General features: G+C 35.6%; 1 protein-coding gene across 1 annotated transcript in view; it reads right to left on the bottom strand.

Annotated features, from left to right (window-relative positions):
• LOC132737560 (nucleoporin NUP188-like) overlaps positions 1 to 17,206 on the bottom strand; it is a 63,821-nt gene that overhangs the window by 33,237 nt on the left and 13,378 nt on the right. The window contains exons 14-28 of the mRNA XM_060724861.1: positions 16,893 to 16,958; positions 15,474 to 15,596; positions 13,842 to 13,971; positions 13,064 to 13,231; positions 11,732 to 11,864; positions 10,829 to 10,993; positions 9,203 to 9,317; positions 8,308 to 8,428; positions 7,679 to 7,751; positions 5,672 to 5,791; positions 3,241 to 3,410; positions 2,326 to 2,486; positions 1,584 to 1,700; positions 722 to 891; positions 377 to 425 (exon numbers count right to left, since the gene is read on the bottom strand). Of these exons, the coding sequence (XP_060580844.1) occupies positions 377 to 425; positions 722 to 891; positions 1,584 to 1,700; positions 2,326 to 2,486; positions 3,241 to 3,410; positions 5,672 to 5,791; positions 7,679 to 7,751; positions 8,308 to 8,428; positions 9,203 to 9,317; positions 10,829 to 10,993; positions 11,732 to 11,864; positions 13,064 to 13,231; positions 13,842 to 13,971; positions 15,474 to 15,596; positions 16,893 to 16,958 (1,881 nt within the window). The remainder of the gene's footprint in view (positions 1 to 376; positions 426 to 721; positions 892 to 1,583; positions 1,701 to 2,325; positions 2,487 to 3,240; positions 3,411 to 5,671; positions 5,792 to 7,678; positions 7,752 to 8,307; positions 8,429 to 9,202; positions 9,318 to 10,828; positions 10,994 to 11,731; positions 11,865 to 13,063; positions 13,232 to 13,841; positions 13,972 to 15,473; positions 15,597 to 16,892; positions 16,959 to 17,206) is intronic.

The raw sequence follows: 17,206 nt of genomic DNA, 5'->3' as shown, positions 1-17,206 counted from the left end.
CTTAGATTTCAAGTTCAATATCCTGAATAAAGCATAACTAGCTACTTAATCGTTCCCACATTTCAAAGTTTCATTCCTCCAGATGAGCAAAAGTTTCAAAAATTTCAAACATCAGAAAAATGTATTTATAAATAAAACAAATAATTTTTGGTAATTTCAAAAATCTAATAATTCTGGGGGTATGCATCTTTAAAAAAAAAAAATATACTTAAAAAGACTTTTCAACCCCTGGATCTTATTGACCCTTCTTTAATTTTTTAAACGTAACTAAAGATGCAAAATAGACTGAATTCCAACAAGAATATGACATATACGAGAGTTGTTAAAACAAATTACTATTTTAAAATTATGAGCTTACTTATAACTTTTAACATACTGGTCCTGAAAGTTTTAAGTCTTTGCCACCAGTATAGAGACAGGCAAGCCTACATATACATACATACATACTCACCAGGCTATATACATTGTACTGTTGGTAGTTAAACTTTTTGTATTTTGATACTGAATATCCCTTAATTTTGAATGAACTGTTCCAAATCCAAAGGTGGGTCAATCCACTATACAAATTCAGGAGGTTACGGGAAGTAAACACATAACTGACAAGTCAATGATAACATTAACCCTCAACCTGCTGAATTTGTGAAATGGATTTACCCAGATTTGGATTCAGAAGAGTCCATTCAAAGTTGAAGGGATTTCAGAAAGAAACAAGACGACTCACTTTGCCCTTAAAGCTGCCATTGCTGTTTCTCTCATGCCTACCCACAATGCCTGTATAAAGTTACAGCATGCACACAGCAGGTCCGGGGGACACTGGTACGAGCCTTGTCTCCTCACGTCCATCAAGTCCAGTACTGTCTGTAGACAACTGGTCCTTCCAACCAACACATCCTGAATAACACCATGATGGCAATGATATAAGATTAGACATCTATGTCAACACACACACCTGGGTGTATCATACATGTGAACTCTCTCACTTTGAGCGGGAGACTCAAACTTTTCTGCAGCCATAATTTCAAAGATTTTTCTTAAAATTAGGGGTATTTTCACAAATTAAAGAAATCTCCCTATTTTTGATGTCAGAACTTTCTTCTTTGTTTATTGCAAATTCTAAAATCTCCCTCTTTTTGAAGAAAACCCTTCCACTTCTTATTCAACAATAATTGACACATTAAACAATAGAGCTATTTAATACAAAGAAAATGATTCAACTTTTTCCCTCCTGCCCCAAACATTTACTATGTATGAAGCTTTATTGCTGTGTAAAATTCTGTTATCTTATAATTATACTAAAACTGACTGTTTCCAGTTGGGTTAAAAACTGAGCATACATGTATTATAAAGTATCATAAAATTTGACATACATTTCAATATTTACGGTACCATATAATCATATTTATTTTCGAAGGACAAATTTTTTGCATATTATTATTTGGACATAATTATAGCTAAACCTATCTGTTTGCATATACAACTGAAACTACAATAACTCTAAATGCCAAGTATACACATTACATGTTGGCACGGAATTTCAGTGTAGTGAACATTAAAGTGATTTTATAGAAAGCAGCTAGGCTTACCTTGTTAGTAGCAGAGGGTTTTGTGGTTTGTACATTTAGGAACAGTTCTATCAACCCTGGCTGTGTGTCCACACAGACTGACATAAGCTCCAATATGCCTGTCTTCAAACTTAGATCCTTAAATTAAACATTTAACCATGCTATAAATAACAAAAAATTTAGTCTACACATTATTTATTCAATAATATTATGAAGAAATCTCATTTATTCAATATTGGATCTGAAGAAAGCTTTATTCAATATCATTATGAAAAAAAGCTTATTAGAGTTAGTGATGGGTTTTTAAAAACAACCACATAGAGATGGTCATATTGCAAATATCCAGGTTTACTGGTGGAGGAAGACCTCAGGTGCCCCTTCGTGCATTATTTCAGGCACCTGAGTAAAACCATAAGCATTTCATATGCTAGCTAAAATTAAAAGTCCATAACAGGATACTAACCAATAGTGGTGATGGGCAAGTGGTCTGAAGGCAACGACACTAACTATTGGCCCAGGGACGCCAAATGAAGTTTTGAAATAATATCTTTAGTGATTGAGAGGAAAGAAATTACATGCAAAAGATAATGACATTACAGATGTCTAAGTAGGAGAGCCTAAATTATAAACTAAATCAGGCTAAAAAGCAATTTAAAATAATTGCAACTTAAATTGGGTTCATCTCAGTTTAAATGAAAAATTCTAAATTATTTCTAGTCTGAAAAAGCAACACAAATTAAGACAAAGAAAATTATAGCTGTACCTCGGTGGCAGAATGTAGTCTCATCAAATATATATCTCTGATTGCCTCCCCTTGTCCCCCGAGACATGCCAGGATAGACATAGGTAATACCACTGCTAATCTACGAAGGAATAGCGTGGCTAATTTCGGTAACAGCGGGTTGGTACGATGGTAAATATACTCTACAAACAAACATTTTTTTAGTAAATAATTATCTATTTTTTATAGTATCATATAACAAAGAAGATCCTCAAATTTAAACAAATTTTTTGCCAATTCAGCAAATTTCACATCAAACCTACTCTCTCGGATAAAAACATTTTATCTCATATAATACTCCTTTATTTGGTGTGAATTTTAGTCCAACCACCACAGCAAAGGTCATACGGAGGCTTTACTGCTGAACTTACGAGAAGATCCTGAAATGCTCCTCCATGCATTATTTCACACATGAGTTAACCGTATTGAGAAACATTGCCTTTTTGTAAGCCAGCTGGACAGCAGAGTCATTTGGAAAAAAAACAAAAAAAAACAACAAAAAACCCACAGTCTTTTGAAGAGTCTAACCCTGTTTGTTGAAGTGCAAGCAACTAATAGTCACTGATTGTTTAAACATAAATTTTACTTGTACCATATTTCACTGTATGTAAATGTATTGATATGTATATGCTGCTTTGTGCTAGAGACCTCGTACCAATAAACATTTTGTCATTGTCATTAACCAATCTGCCCAGGAGAGCCAAACATATTCACACCTACAATATAATTATACATATACATGTACATGTATAAGTAATACAATTTAGTAACAGACTGCTCTAATGACCTCAAAAAATTGGAGGCTAATAAGTCATAAAAGTTCATCAAGTCACGTGACCTATCTAGACTGGTTCCCTACCTGCTATTACAGCAACACTATCTACACTGGTTCCCTACCTGCTATAACAGCAACAATGTGTTGGTTCTGGTACCCGGCTGGTTGTGAGGACAGAGCTACTTCTACTGGTGATAACTCATCATGTGACTTCAGTAACAGCAGACGGTTCATCACAGAAAACCCGATCTGAATCAACTGCATTAAATCTTCACCACTTCCCTCTGTCAGACTGAAAATAAATGTCATGGTTCAGAACTGGGGAGATAATGTGTAACCAGCCAAACTGCTCAGTCGGTAGAGCCGCGGTATGGTATTCCAAGGGTCCTGGGTTTGAGCCCCAGTCAGACTGTATACTTTTCTCAGCCAGTGACATTTGGCGCCCAACAAGGAACCATGATGATATAAACTCCGAGTCCAATTTCACATTGTTCTCTGTACCCATTAGGAATTCGAAGACGAATTTCAATATAGTGGGGGAGTATGTCATGGTTCAGAAATGTTCACTATTTAGGATGATAGTTTGTAAGCGGCCAGATAGCTCAGTCGGTAGAGCTGCAGTAAGGTATTCCGAGTGTCCCGTCCAAATATGAGAAAAAAGGAAAAGGAGAAATTTTGACTTTCAGCAACAATACTCAAAATGCTAATTATTACATTTCTTACTTTACAAAGTAAAAATTTTAATAAGATATTGTTAGGAGTCTCATACTTTAAGAAACAAGAGCCGGTTGAACAAGGTGATGCTTCTTGAATAGGTTTTGGACACAGGAAGGTATACCTCTTGTTGTGTCAGAGTTATGTCACAGACAAAGTTCAAAGTGTAAAAACAACCCAAATATTGTGCACGACACATTGTCTCAATATGGTGATCATTTTTGTGAAATAGTTGTAAAATCCGAATTTCAAATAACAAAGTTATGCGCCTGACATTATTTTGCTGCAAGGTCATGCTGTGACCTTGACCTTCAAGGTAGTGACCCAAATGTTGCATGCGACACGTCGATTCAATATGGTGATCATCTCTGTGAAATAGTTGTTAAATCCGACTTTAAGTAACAAAGTTATGGGCCGGACACGATTTTGCTGCAAGGTCATGCTGTGACCTTGACCTTCAACGTAGCGAGCCAAATGTTGCGCATGACACACCATTTTAATATGGTGATCATTTCTGTGAAATAGTTTAAAAATCTGACTTCAAATAAGGAAGTTATTGGCCGGACACGATTTTGCTGCAAGGTCATGCTGTGACCTTGACCTTCAAGGTAGTGACCCAAATGTTGCATGCGACACGTCGATTCAATATGGTGATCATCTCTGTGAAATAGTTGTTAAATCCGACTTCAAGTAACAAAGTTATGGGCCGGACACAATTTTGCTGCAAGGTCATGCTGTGACCTTGACCTTCAACGTAGCGAGCCAAATGTTGCGCATGACACACCATTTTAATATGGTGATCATTTCTGTGAAATAGTTTAAAAATCTGACTTCAAATAAGGAAGTTATTGGCCGGACACGATTTTGCTGCAAGGTCATGCTGTGACCTTGACCTTCAAGGTAGCGACTTAAATGTTGTGCATGACACGTCATCTTAATATGATGATCATTTCTGTGAAACACTTTTTAAATCTAACTTCAAATAGCGAAGATATGGGCAAGACATGATTTTGCTGCAAGGTCATGCTGTGACCTTGACCTTCAAGGAAGCGACCCACATGTTGCGCGCAACACATCTTCTCAATATGGTGATCATTTTTGTGGAATATTTTTTAAATCCGACTTCAAATAACAAAGTTATGGACCAGACACGATTTTGCTGCAAGGTCATGCTGTGACCTTGACCTTCAACGGTAGCAACCCAAATAATGCGCGCGACACGTCGTCTCAATATGGTGATCATTTCTGTGAAATATTTTTAAAATCCAACTTCAAATAACAAAGTTATGGACCGGACACGATTTTGCTGCAAGGTCATGCTGTGACCTTGACCTCCAAGGTAGCGACCTAAATGTTGCGCGCGACACGTCGTCTCAATATGGTGATCATTTCTGTGAAATATTTATAAAATCCGACTTCAAATAATGAAGTTATGGAACGGACACGATTTTGCTGCAAGGTCATGCTGTGACCTTGACCTTCAGGTAGCGACCCAAATGTTGCGCGCGACACGTCGTCTCAATATGGTGATCATTTCTGTGAAATAATTTTAAAATCCGACTTCAAATAACAAAGTTATGGGCCGGACACGAATTCAGGACGTACGTACGGACGGACTGACGGACGGACAACCCGACGACTATATGCTCCCCCGAAATTTTTCGGGGAGCATAAAAATAGCAAAATATATATGTATTCGGGAGAAGCATTCGGCAAAACTTCAGCCTGAAAAAAATTGTGAAATAAGGGTCCTGCAGGATTACAATATTCTACATGTACATTAATTGAAAATGAAGAATATTAAGGCAGTTATTTGATATATATATATTTATGTAATACCTTGACTGTTGGGCCAACAATATCTCTAAAGGTTCTACCCCAGTTGCTATTATCTCCAGTAAAGCTCGCCCTGCTTCCGTGAATAGTAGACTGTACACGCACAGATTCTGTATATGTGGCCTGAAATATACAAATCGAGTCGCGCCATGACAAAACCAACAATATGGGTTTGCGACCAGCATGGATCCAGACCAGCCTGCGTAAACGTGCAGTCTGATCAGGATCCATGCTGTTTGCTATCAGTTTCTCTACTTGTAATAGGGTTTGTAAGCCAACAACATGAATCCTGATCAGACTGCACGGATGCGCAGGCTGATCTGGATCCATGCTGGTCGCAAACCCATTATGTTGCAAACCCATTAGTCTTATACAAACTAGTACTAAACTTGATGAGCAGCACCTAACATCCCACATATCTACGCTTAACATCACATTTACATAAAATATAAAGAATATTCAATAACATAACATACAAATATAAAACAGGGCTCGAATTTAACACTCGCAAACTCGCAAAATGCTAGTTGAAAAATGATTTTGCGAGTTAGATTCATGACTACTCGCAATTTTTTGCGAGTTGAAGAAAAAGTGGAATACGCTTGTCAGGAAAATCCGAAATATAAATGGGGCGTAATATTCGCAGGAAGCCGAGTTATAAACCATGTGCACACTTGCTGTCTGATTTACATTTTCTATACCTTAACCTCGCTTAAAAACGTACACAAATTTAAACCAGTCCAAATGTCATTTTGTCCGTGTAAATCAAGTGTGATCGGAATAAAATGTCTTAACGAAAAATAACGAACTTCTTCCCACTTATTGAAGCAAATGTGTTCTTCCGGATAACAATTTAACTCTGAGTACAGAAAGATGATTTCACAGTCTATCAAAGAAAGTTCAATGAGACCTTCAGTTAAAAATGGTTAAAAAATTGGGAAAGAAAGAAACTGCACGTCAGTCATGTCAGTCTTCGAAAGAACAGCGATGACGATTTGGAAATGTTGCCAAAATTTTTGCGCCGATTGTTGTGGCATAATTTTCCAGAACCAGACATGGTCGTTATTATTGGCGACAATATTGCATTATTATTTTTTTACATGTAGATTGACATTTTTGATAAGAATTCCCTGTCCCCTTAAAATCAGTTTTTAAGTAGAAAGTTCTTGCTGATTCGTACCCCGGGCAGTTCTCGAACTCGTCCAATAAATTACATTTTTAAACATTTTGGAGATTTAAAAAATTCATTGTCGTAAAAGTGCTAGTTGAATTCCCGTTTTTTGCTAAGTTAAAAAATTTGTCCACTAGCAAAAAATTGCTAGTGGCCAAAAAAGTTAAATTCGAGCCCTGATAAAACAAAAATACTGTAAATTGTATAAAACAAAAATACTGTGATTAACAATGTTTGTTCTGTGGAAATTCTTAATCAGGATACAACAGTTCTGTTGAAAACCATATAGTGACATGATGTGAATTGCTTGACAGTTCAATTTGGGTCACCATTCTATAAAGCTGTGAAGCTGTCCATCTGTTACGTGTTATTACATCTTATAATAGCCAGCATAGCTCAATCAGTAAGAGCGTGAGACTTTGTAATTCTCAACATTGTTTGGGTTCGATTGTCCCGGGAGCTGGCCAACGTAAAATTACTAATTCAGTCTTTCGGATTGGAGACTTTAAATCAAAGGTCCCGTGTATGAGTGCTGAAAACACTTTGTGGCATGTTAAAGAACAAGGGAAGCTTTCTGGAATTGGGGATCTTTTTGTATCTGACTCTTGCCACTATCCCTCCAAAAAAAAATGACTAATACTTGGAGGACTCACCATTATGGGGAAACGGTGGCGAGTATAAATAAAACTCAAATCCACCACTTATACATCTTTATGGAGATAAAAGTATTTTTATTGATGTGATATTCACAATTAAAATTGGTTTTTAAGGCCATGACATCAGAGTCCAAACAAGTTTTTGAATAGAAAATTATAATGAATAAGAATCTACAAACTTACTTATCAGAGTTTTTCTTTTTCTTCGGCAGCCTGAAGTTCAGTATCTTATGAGCGATTTTCAAACATTTGTGACCTGAAAAAAAAAAGAAAAGTGAATCAACCTTTTATGAGATGATAACTCTAACATGGAAAACTATCTTCCTGTAAACAGGTTAAGATTAAGTATCATCGTTTTAAAGCAACACCACTGAGATCAACTAGACCTGGCCAATGTCTTATATTAATGGGGTTTTCAATTTTAACCTTTTAAAGTCTGAGTTTTATAAATAACAAGTTTTTATATAAGCTGGGCTGCTGAAATTTGGTTTCTCTCAAAATGGAACATGTTATACATAATTGAGGCAGCCCGCGGGCTTTGTTCATGAGGTTTGTTGCTGTCAAACATTTTTTCCCTCTTAGAGTCCCTAAAAGGTTTTTTAACTTTGTAAAACCTGTAGATTTTGTGTTAATGGATTCACCCAGCTTTGAATTTGGAACAGTCCATTCTCAGTTAAAGGAATTTCAATATCAAAAAACAAAATAGAGCTACAAACAATATAGAGCCTTGTGAGCAGAGGAGCAGACTAGTGGCAAAGACAATTCATTTTCCGTTCTAGCAGGTTTACATTTATGGTAAACAAACAACTTACCAATTATTTCCCTCCGTACAGAGTTATAGTATCTCCACTTTTGAAATGCTGGGAAAATCTCTCTTAATATGTACATAACTACTGGTTGTAACTGCATCTCATGCCCTATTTTGTACAATGGCTGAAAAAGAAATTAAATACTTTCTTCATTGACCATTCCATCACAAACCGTATAGCACAATGGCTAGGAAAAAAATGAAATAATTTGTTCACTAAGTTTGTACAATGGCTTAAAGATTAAAAAAAAAAACAACAAATATTAACCATTTCTTTACATACTTGGGTCACTCATTGAGTCCAATTTTCTTCCACATAAACAAAATGAAAACAAAATTTGTAATTAAGTTTAAGTGATATTTTCCCTGTATTTTACAACCAAATAAAGGCTGTTTCCCCTAGCCCAAAATAGGTATATTTTCCCCTTATACGTTTTCTATATGTCTATATGAAAACTCCCGAAAACTTCTTTAAGATGCTAATATTTTCCTTTAAAATACCCTGTGCACATTCTTTACCAGAACCATGACTTAACAGCAGCTGACATATCAGCTAGTCCCTATAGATAGACTCTGCTATGTACCATGCATGTTAAATTGAATTGAAAATTTTATAAAATGTGTGGGTAAATTCCATTCTCAGTAATGTTGGAATTTGATTTTCCCCATTTCTGATTTATCAAGCTATATTTTCCCCTTCAGAAAGCCACAGGTTGATTTGAAAATTGAAAAAAAATCACTGAGTTTTAATTTTGCCTCTATGTAAATGCTGCATACACCTTTGAAAGGTAGGTCATCAATGTCCCGATGCCAAAATCTATAAATTTAATTTGGATTTTCTGTCTGTTGACCTGCTATTTTAAATCAATCAATTATATCGGAAAATAAATTCAACTTACCATGACAAGTTCCGATATGAAATCTAAAAATGCCACAGTGACCTGATACTCCCCTTGTGGTACTTCAAAACCCGCAAGCAAAGAGCCATATAGTCCAGGGCTCAAACCTCGACCACTGAAAATATAAACAATTGATAAGGAGTGACATGGGATCTTTTGCAATGACATTTCTGGCAATAATACAATACAGTACAATACAGTTTATTTGCTTTAAACATAATACAATGTTTCTAGCATAACATATAGACAGGTAACATATTATATATACAGTCATATTGGGTTTTATTCAAAAGTAAGCAAATTTATGCCCTTTGTATATTTTCTTCAACATATACATACTTTGCAACTAAAACTAAAATTTTCTTCACAACAAACAATATATCACATTATCCTGGAAAAGGTACTGCAGATAATCTCAACTTTTATTTTCTTTTATATTTGCCACGTTAAGGTCCAAAAGGTCAGCATCCAGCCAAATGTCATCCATTTCAGTTAACTGTGACAACTTTAAATTTCCATAAAGTTTTAAAAAACTAGAAATGTGTCCATAGGACACGGATGCCCCCACAAGCCACTGTTCTGTCAATCTTATGACTCTAGGTCAAATATTTTTTGAACTACATGTGCCACAAGTTGAAAACTAAAAATCAACAAAGGGCCATAATTCTGTAAAATTTGGTCGCAGCAAAAATTCCTTCCTTTACTACCATCTACACATTAAGGTTGTTAATCCCTGGAAGTTTAAGTAAAATCTGCCATCCGGTTTAAGAGGAGTTGCGTTCACAAAATTTCTACATTATTAGTATATAATGAAAAAATCAACAAAGGGCCATAATTCTGTTAAATTTGGTTGCAGCAAAAATTCCTTCCTTTACTGCCATCTACACATTAAGGTTGTTCATCCCTGGAAGTTTAAGCAAAATCTGCCATCCGGTTTAAGAGGAGTTGCATTCACAAATTTCTACATAGTATATAAGTGAAAAAAATTAACAAAGGGCCATAATTGTGTAAAATTTGGTCGCAGCAAAAATTCCTTCCTTAACTACCATCTACACCTTAAGGTTGTTCATCCCTGTAAGTTTAATCAAAATCTGCCATCCGGTTTAAGAGAGTTGCGTTCACAAAATTTCTACATAGTATATAGTTGAAAAAATCAACAAAAGGCCATAATTCTGTTAAATTTGGTCGCAGCAAAACTCTTCCTTTACTACTATCTACACATTAAGGTTGTTCATCCCTGGAAGATTTAAGCAAAATCTGCCATCCGGTTTAAGAGGAGTTGCGTTCACAAAATTTCTACATAGTATATATAGTGTGAAAAAATCAACAAAGGGCCATAATTCTGTTAAATTTGGTCGCAGCAAAAATTCCTTCCTTTACTACCATCTACCCATTAAGGTTGTTCATCCCTGTAAGTTTAAGCAAAATCTGCCTTCAGGTTTAAGAGGAGTTGTGTTCACAAGATTTCGGGACGTACGTACGGACGGACGGACGGACAAGTGCAACGCTATATGCTCCCACATTGTGGGGGCATAAAAATGTTTTCAACATCAGATTTTGTAAGTTTTAACCTTTATTTGTATTCACTTAATTGAATGAAACTTTATACATGTACTTTATTATTACCTGAGAACTTCTGCCATGTTGTCAATATTTTCTGTCAAAAAGGGGAGGAGTCCTGTCTGTTTCATATCATGCCACGCCTCTTTTGGGTGGAGCTTAGCTACACATGTTATACAATCAATACAGGCAGCCAGCAACTCAAGAGGTGGGGGATTGAATGATGAAAACCTAGAAATAATCCACAGTGAAAGCAATGTATTAAAACCACAGCTTATCAAACAAATTGTTTCAAACAAGAGCTGTCAGCGCACTCGACTTTTTCAAGTGCTTGGCAGTAAGAAAAGGGGCATAACTCAGGTAAGTCAGAATTATGGGACTTGTACACATCATGGTGACAATTGTGTGTGAAGTACCGACTCATTTTCTTCTGTAGTTTTGAAGATATCAACTTGCCCGCAAACACTTAACCAAAGCATGACTGCAATATGCCTAGTCAAATATAATTGCTCTCCTTATTCTTTGAAAAGTTGAGCTAATAAAAATGATATATTTTTGACATTTAATTACAATATAAGATTTTTTTACACCATTTACAATGTACTATTATACAGAATATCTTAAATGGACTTGTCCACCTATCAATCTGGACAAAACCATTCATCAATTTTAAGAAATAAATTCAAAATAAGTATTGACTGCAGTATTGCTTCACATAGAAACAGACCAGTAAGTCAGTCAGGTTTTGACGGCCCTGGAAACTCAACATGTTACCAGTTATTTGTTTCATTAAAATATATTTTCAACTGGTTCAGATTCTACAGAGAATGTTAATGAGGATAAATGTTTAAAAAAATGTGTTACTGAAGTACACAAAGTAGATGTTCTTTGCTATACTAAAAAAAAAATCCGTCTTGGCAATGTGCCAAAAAATTTCAGATATAACATGTCTGTTGATAGATAATATACCTCTGAATGAGTGTATACAAGAGAACTATGATGTCTGTGAGGCCGTCTGCTGCTGAAGGTTGTGACCTACATATTGCTCGAACAAACTGGGCAATATCAGTAACTCGCTCTACCTGTACTGGCTGAACCATACCTAAAAATAATAATAAACATAATTGAGCCGCATCATGACAAAACCAACATAATGGGTTTATGACCAGCATGGATCCAGACCAGCCTGCGCATCCGCTCAGTCTGATCAGGATCCATGCTGTTCGCTATCAGTTTCTCTACTTGTAATAGAGTTGGTAAGCGAACAGCATGGATCCTGATCAGACTGCGTGGATGCGCAGGCTGGTCTGGATCCATGCTGGTTGCAAATCCATTACATTGGTTTTGTCGTGACACGGCTCAATTTTGACAAAAAAACAGGACAATGCTCTAAAGGGAGCTGTGGTCTTGTGTTCCAGGTTCCCGTCTTACAAAAAAAGGTGTTAGGCCTACTGGTGTCACAACTATGGTTAGTTCCATTAAGCAAACTCAAGAGTTATTAAGATAAGTTCATTTAATGTTCTTTAGCTAGATTAAGCTTTAAATTATGACAAGCTACTGTCATATATATGTGAAATTAACTAGCCGTTTTTGCACCATTTTGCAAATATCATTATTACACCTTTAATGTTTTTTTATTGACGTTGGTCCCTTCAATACCTAAACAACTGACAGAAAAAGGAATTCCAAAATAAAGGAAATCAACCTTGAATTGTCATCAACTTCACATATCCATGGTCAGATGATTAAGGTGAGGAAATGCTTGCTAACAGAGAGATACCTTTCAAACTATGAATGCGTCCATATGACACGGATAACCCCTTCTTGCATATCAGACTGGCGTTTCTGTTAGTTTTACCCATGCCGGAAATTTCATCTGGCATGGGGGGTTCCAGATGAGTCGCGTGCTGTACAATGGCACGATAAAGACGACGTCATTTTACCGTTATGAATGATTTTGTAATTCATACGCTGTTGAATGAAAGTAGTAACGGTTGTAATGATATAAATTTTCATTGAAAATAAAGATAAAGAATTTAAAATATAATGGAATATGGTAGAATATGCAAGAAAAAATATCTGACATATGTTTGCAGTTCGGATCGGAATATCCGTCCCTCGGTCACCCGCCCATGGGCGGGTCACCTCGGGACGGATATTCCGATCCGAACCGCAATATATGACAGATATTATTAATCTTCCACTATGTAGTCACCTTAGGGGGATCAATACTGACAAGGGCATATTTATATGTCCACTCCCTAATAGTAGGAGCTTTAAAAAGAACTCTTTTCTCCCTACCTGCACCTCTGGCCACTTGACTGAGTAATTCCTGAATTTCACCCTTCAATAACTGCCATCCATCGTAAGTAACTTCCCATTGAATTATGGGTATTTCAAGGTTAGACACTGGTTTCCCACCTGTAGTTATCAACTGCCCATATACACCAGCTGGTATCCGGAAATCTCCTAAATATATAGATATGAATTTTCAATAGTGCTATATAATTGCACAGTTACACTGTTCACCTGTAAATTAGTAAAAGTGGAACATAAATAATTTTGGTGTTCAATACAATCCTTGTACATGTGTATATACATTTGTCTCATAATCAGTATGAATCAGTATGCGTATTTTATGCAAAATAAGACGATATTAATTTTTTTATCACATCTACTAATGGAATAAGGGCTAGTTTTACTAATTTGGACAAAGTGAAGAAAATATCTGTAAATAGGAAATGTATAAGGGTAGCTTTTATTACTTTATTTAAATGCTTGATATTACTTATATTTTTTCAACCTACCTCCCTTCAAGCAAATGTTGGGTTATTTATAGTCCAAAACTGAAATTTAACAGTGTTCAGCCTATTCTTATACAAGAAGTAGGCATTCAGAATTTATCCAGCTACTCCACAAATAAACTACAATCATGCCTAACAAAGCCTCAAAATTGGTATAACAGCATGTTGACAATTGCAATAACAAAGCATTCCTTGAATACAAGAACATTATATCATAAATGATAGTTATTTTTTCCAGACAATTTTATAACTTAACACTATATAAAAATTCCTACCAGCACCATAGGGGGTTTTATCCCTTGCCAACTGGCACACCAAGGGGTCACTGGTAAATCTGAGGTCATGTGAACTGTTCCTATCCAGATATTCTGTGTACCTTGGTAGTTCTGACCACAACTCTAGAACCTGTCAACATTATAAAATAACACATAGAGGATATTCACGTTTTTTTCTATAAATACAGGATTTATTTTCATTGTGTGGTAAAAAAATAAATATTTCATAAGCCATAAGTGGAGCAAGATGAAAAGAAACTTGACTTTTCTGTTTAAAATAAACATTATTCTCTGTTTTGATATACCGTAACAAGAGGGCCAAGATGGCCCTAGATAGCTCCCCTGTCCCATCAACCACATCCGAGCAATGTCTTAGACAAGCATCCTGACCAAGTTTGATGACAATTGAGTCAAAAATGTGACCTCTAGTGTGTTCACAAGGTTTTTTCCATATTTGGGCAGTGTGACCTAGTTTTTAACCCCAGATGACCCATATTCAAACTTGACCTAGAAATCATCAAGACCAATTTCCAGGATATTTGAACAAACATCAGTAGCCACTAGACAGTTCACAAGATTTTCTATTTTTAGCTCCTGTGACCTAGTTTTTCCTCAGAGATATCCATATTCGAACTCCTCTAAGTAATTAACTAGACAAGCATCCTGACCAAGTTTGATGACAATTTAGTCAAAAAAGTTACCATAAAAGTATTAACAAGGTTTTTCCATATTTGGGCAGTGTGACTTAGTTTTTGACCCCAGGTGATCCATAATCGATTTTTACCTGGAAAATACAACCTTCCTGACCAATTTCCAGAATAATTGGCTCAAACTGCAGCCACTTATGTTTACAAGATTTTTCTATTTTTAGTTCCTGTGAACTAGTTTTTGACCGGAGATGACCCATTTTCAAAACTGACCTAGAAATCATCAAAACAAACTTCCTGAACAATTTCCAGGATATTTGGAAAACAACAGTAGCCACTAGACAGTTCACAAGATTTTCTATTTTTAGCTCCTGTGACCTAGTTTTTCATCAGAGATATCCATATTCGAACTCCTCTAAGTAATTAACTAGACAAGCATCCTGACCAGGTTTGATGACAATTTAGTCAAAAAAGTTACCATAAAAGTATTAACAAGGTTTTTCCATATTTGGGCAGTGTGACCCCAGGTGATCCATAATCAAATTTACCTGGAAAATACAACCTTCCTGACCAATATCCAGAATATTTGGCTCAAAACTGCAGCCACTAGAGTGTTAACAAGCTTTTTCTATCTTTAGCTCCTGTGACCTAGTTTTTAACCCGAGATGACCCATCTTCAAACTTGACCTGTATTTCATTGAGGCAAACATTCTGACGAAGTTTGATTAAAATCAAATCAAAACTGTGACTGCTTGAGTGTTAAAAACCAAAATGTTGACAAAGCATGATGCGAGACACCTGACATGGCCCCATCACTATACCTCTCCTTGACCACTTTGTGGTCACGTGAACTAAAAAAAACTACTTGTTACCAATTCTTGAAATTTTGAACAATCAATGAAAATGGAAATCCACTAAAAAAAATCCTCCTTCCCGTGGGAAAAACCTGGGAATGATGTGTTATAATTCTAAGTATTTTAAATACCTTAGATGCACTGTCAGCATTGGCTGAGGCTAAGGCTGTACTTAGTTTAACAAGTGTTGAGAAATCCAGCGGGAAGTTGAGTAAAGCTGACTGGTACATGTTCCCTACACCTTGCTCTAATCCCTGTAAATATATATACATACATGTATAATTATACATTCTAAATACATATATACATTCAAAGGCATTAAACTATTTGACATGTGAGAAATATTGCTATCTAAATACATGTATAGCTTATACATTTGAAATATGCTTGTTATTTATTTGGCTTTTAAATGGATATTAAGTTATTAACATATGTTTTTGACATATTGCTGCAGTCAATCCACCTTACAAATTTTCCTGGATAACTAACCAGTAATTACCAAATTCTTCAAAAGTGTCCAGTGTCAAACTACTTTTCCCACATGGTTTTTTGAATCAGTGCTAACAGACAAATGACCGATAGGCTCATTATCTGAAATCAATTGTCCCAGAGAAATTATGCCCCACCCGTGTAAATAATATTCAATTAAATGAAACATCAAATTTGTTAATAAAGTCAACTTCAGCACTTTCCTTACATAAATTTTAAAAGTTGAGAAAGACCTATGAACATCTTGTAAAACTTAACACACATACTATCACCTGAATAGAACCACAGACTATCTAGAAACTTTCTCAATTGAAAGAGGTATAAGGCTAGAAATCTAAGAGGTAAGGCTAGGAATCAATAGGTAAGGCTAGGAATCAAAGTGGAAAGGCTAGGAATCAAACAGGTAAGGCTAGGAATCAAAGTGGAATCAAAGTGGAAAGGCTAGGAATCAAAGAGGTAAGGCTAGGAATCAAAGAAGTAAGGCTAGAAATCAAAGAGGTAAGGCTAGAAATCAAAGCGGTAAAGCTAGGAATAAAAGAGGTAAGACTAGAAATCAAAGAGGTAAGGCTAGATATCAAGGAGGTAAGGTTAGAAATCAAGGAGGGAAGGCTAGAAATCAAGGAGAGAAGGCTAAAAATTAAGGAGGTAAGGCTAGGAATCAATAGCCATAAACCTTATTCATTCAGCAGAAGCACTAAAATGTGAAAATCGCTAGTCTGTTCCAGGCATTTTGTATTGAGATGACTTACAGAAACAATATGAGGGCTCAAAAAACACACAAGTCAAGGTCAATACACCAATTTACTGTATAAGTGGATATTTTGGCTAATTAAATTTTTTAGTCATTTCGCTTGAGGAAATATAAGCAAATCATGCAAGGGGTTGAATCTAATAACAGGTTGTTTGATATTTACACTAGAGGGAGTTTTAACAAATTTCGTGAATTCACGAAATTTGCCAAAATTTACCCGTCCCTTACTTAACCACTTCTACAGTAATAGCAAGGCATATTTAAAAACCTTGTCATAAATGCTGCACTAGGAATATAAAGTAAAAGCTACCTTTTTCCAAACATTTCCAGCAATGAAATCTCTCCCCATCAATTTACAGGTGATATCATATAAATCCTGTAATCATAATAGGAATATTAAATAAAACACTGTATCATATCATTTTCTTTACTCTGATTTAACAATGAAGAAGAAAAGTACATTATACGAGGGTTGTTTAAAAAGTTATAGGACTAAGAGTCTTGTATATTCATATTTCTCTCAATTTAGAATATTTTCATATGTACAGCAATTGTAAAAAAAATTCTACAATTTAAGCATAAATTTATTAATTTATTGTGCTAAACACCAGTTTCCTGTAATAT

This window comes from Ruditapes philippinarum, unplaced genomic scaffold (assembly GCF_026571515.1).
Source record: "Ruditapes philippinarum isolate M1 unplaced genomic scaffold, ASM2657151v2 ctg1042_1_1_1_1, whole genome shotgun sequence".
NCBI classification, from domain to species: domain Eukaryota; kingdom Metazoa; phylum Mollusca; class Bivalvia; order Venerida; family Veneridae; genus Ruditapes; species Ruditapes philippinarum.
This window is presented reverse-complemented; position numbering and strand designations above follow the sequence as displayed.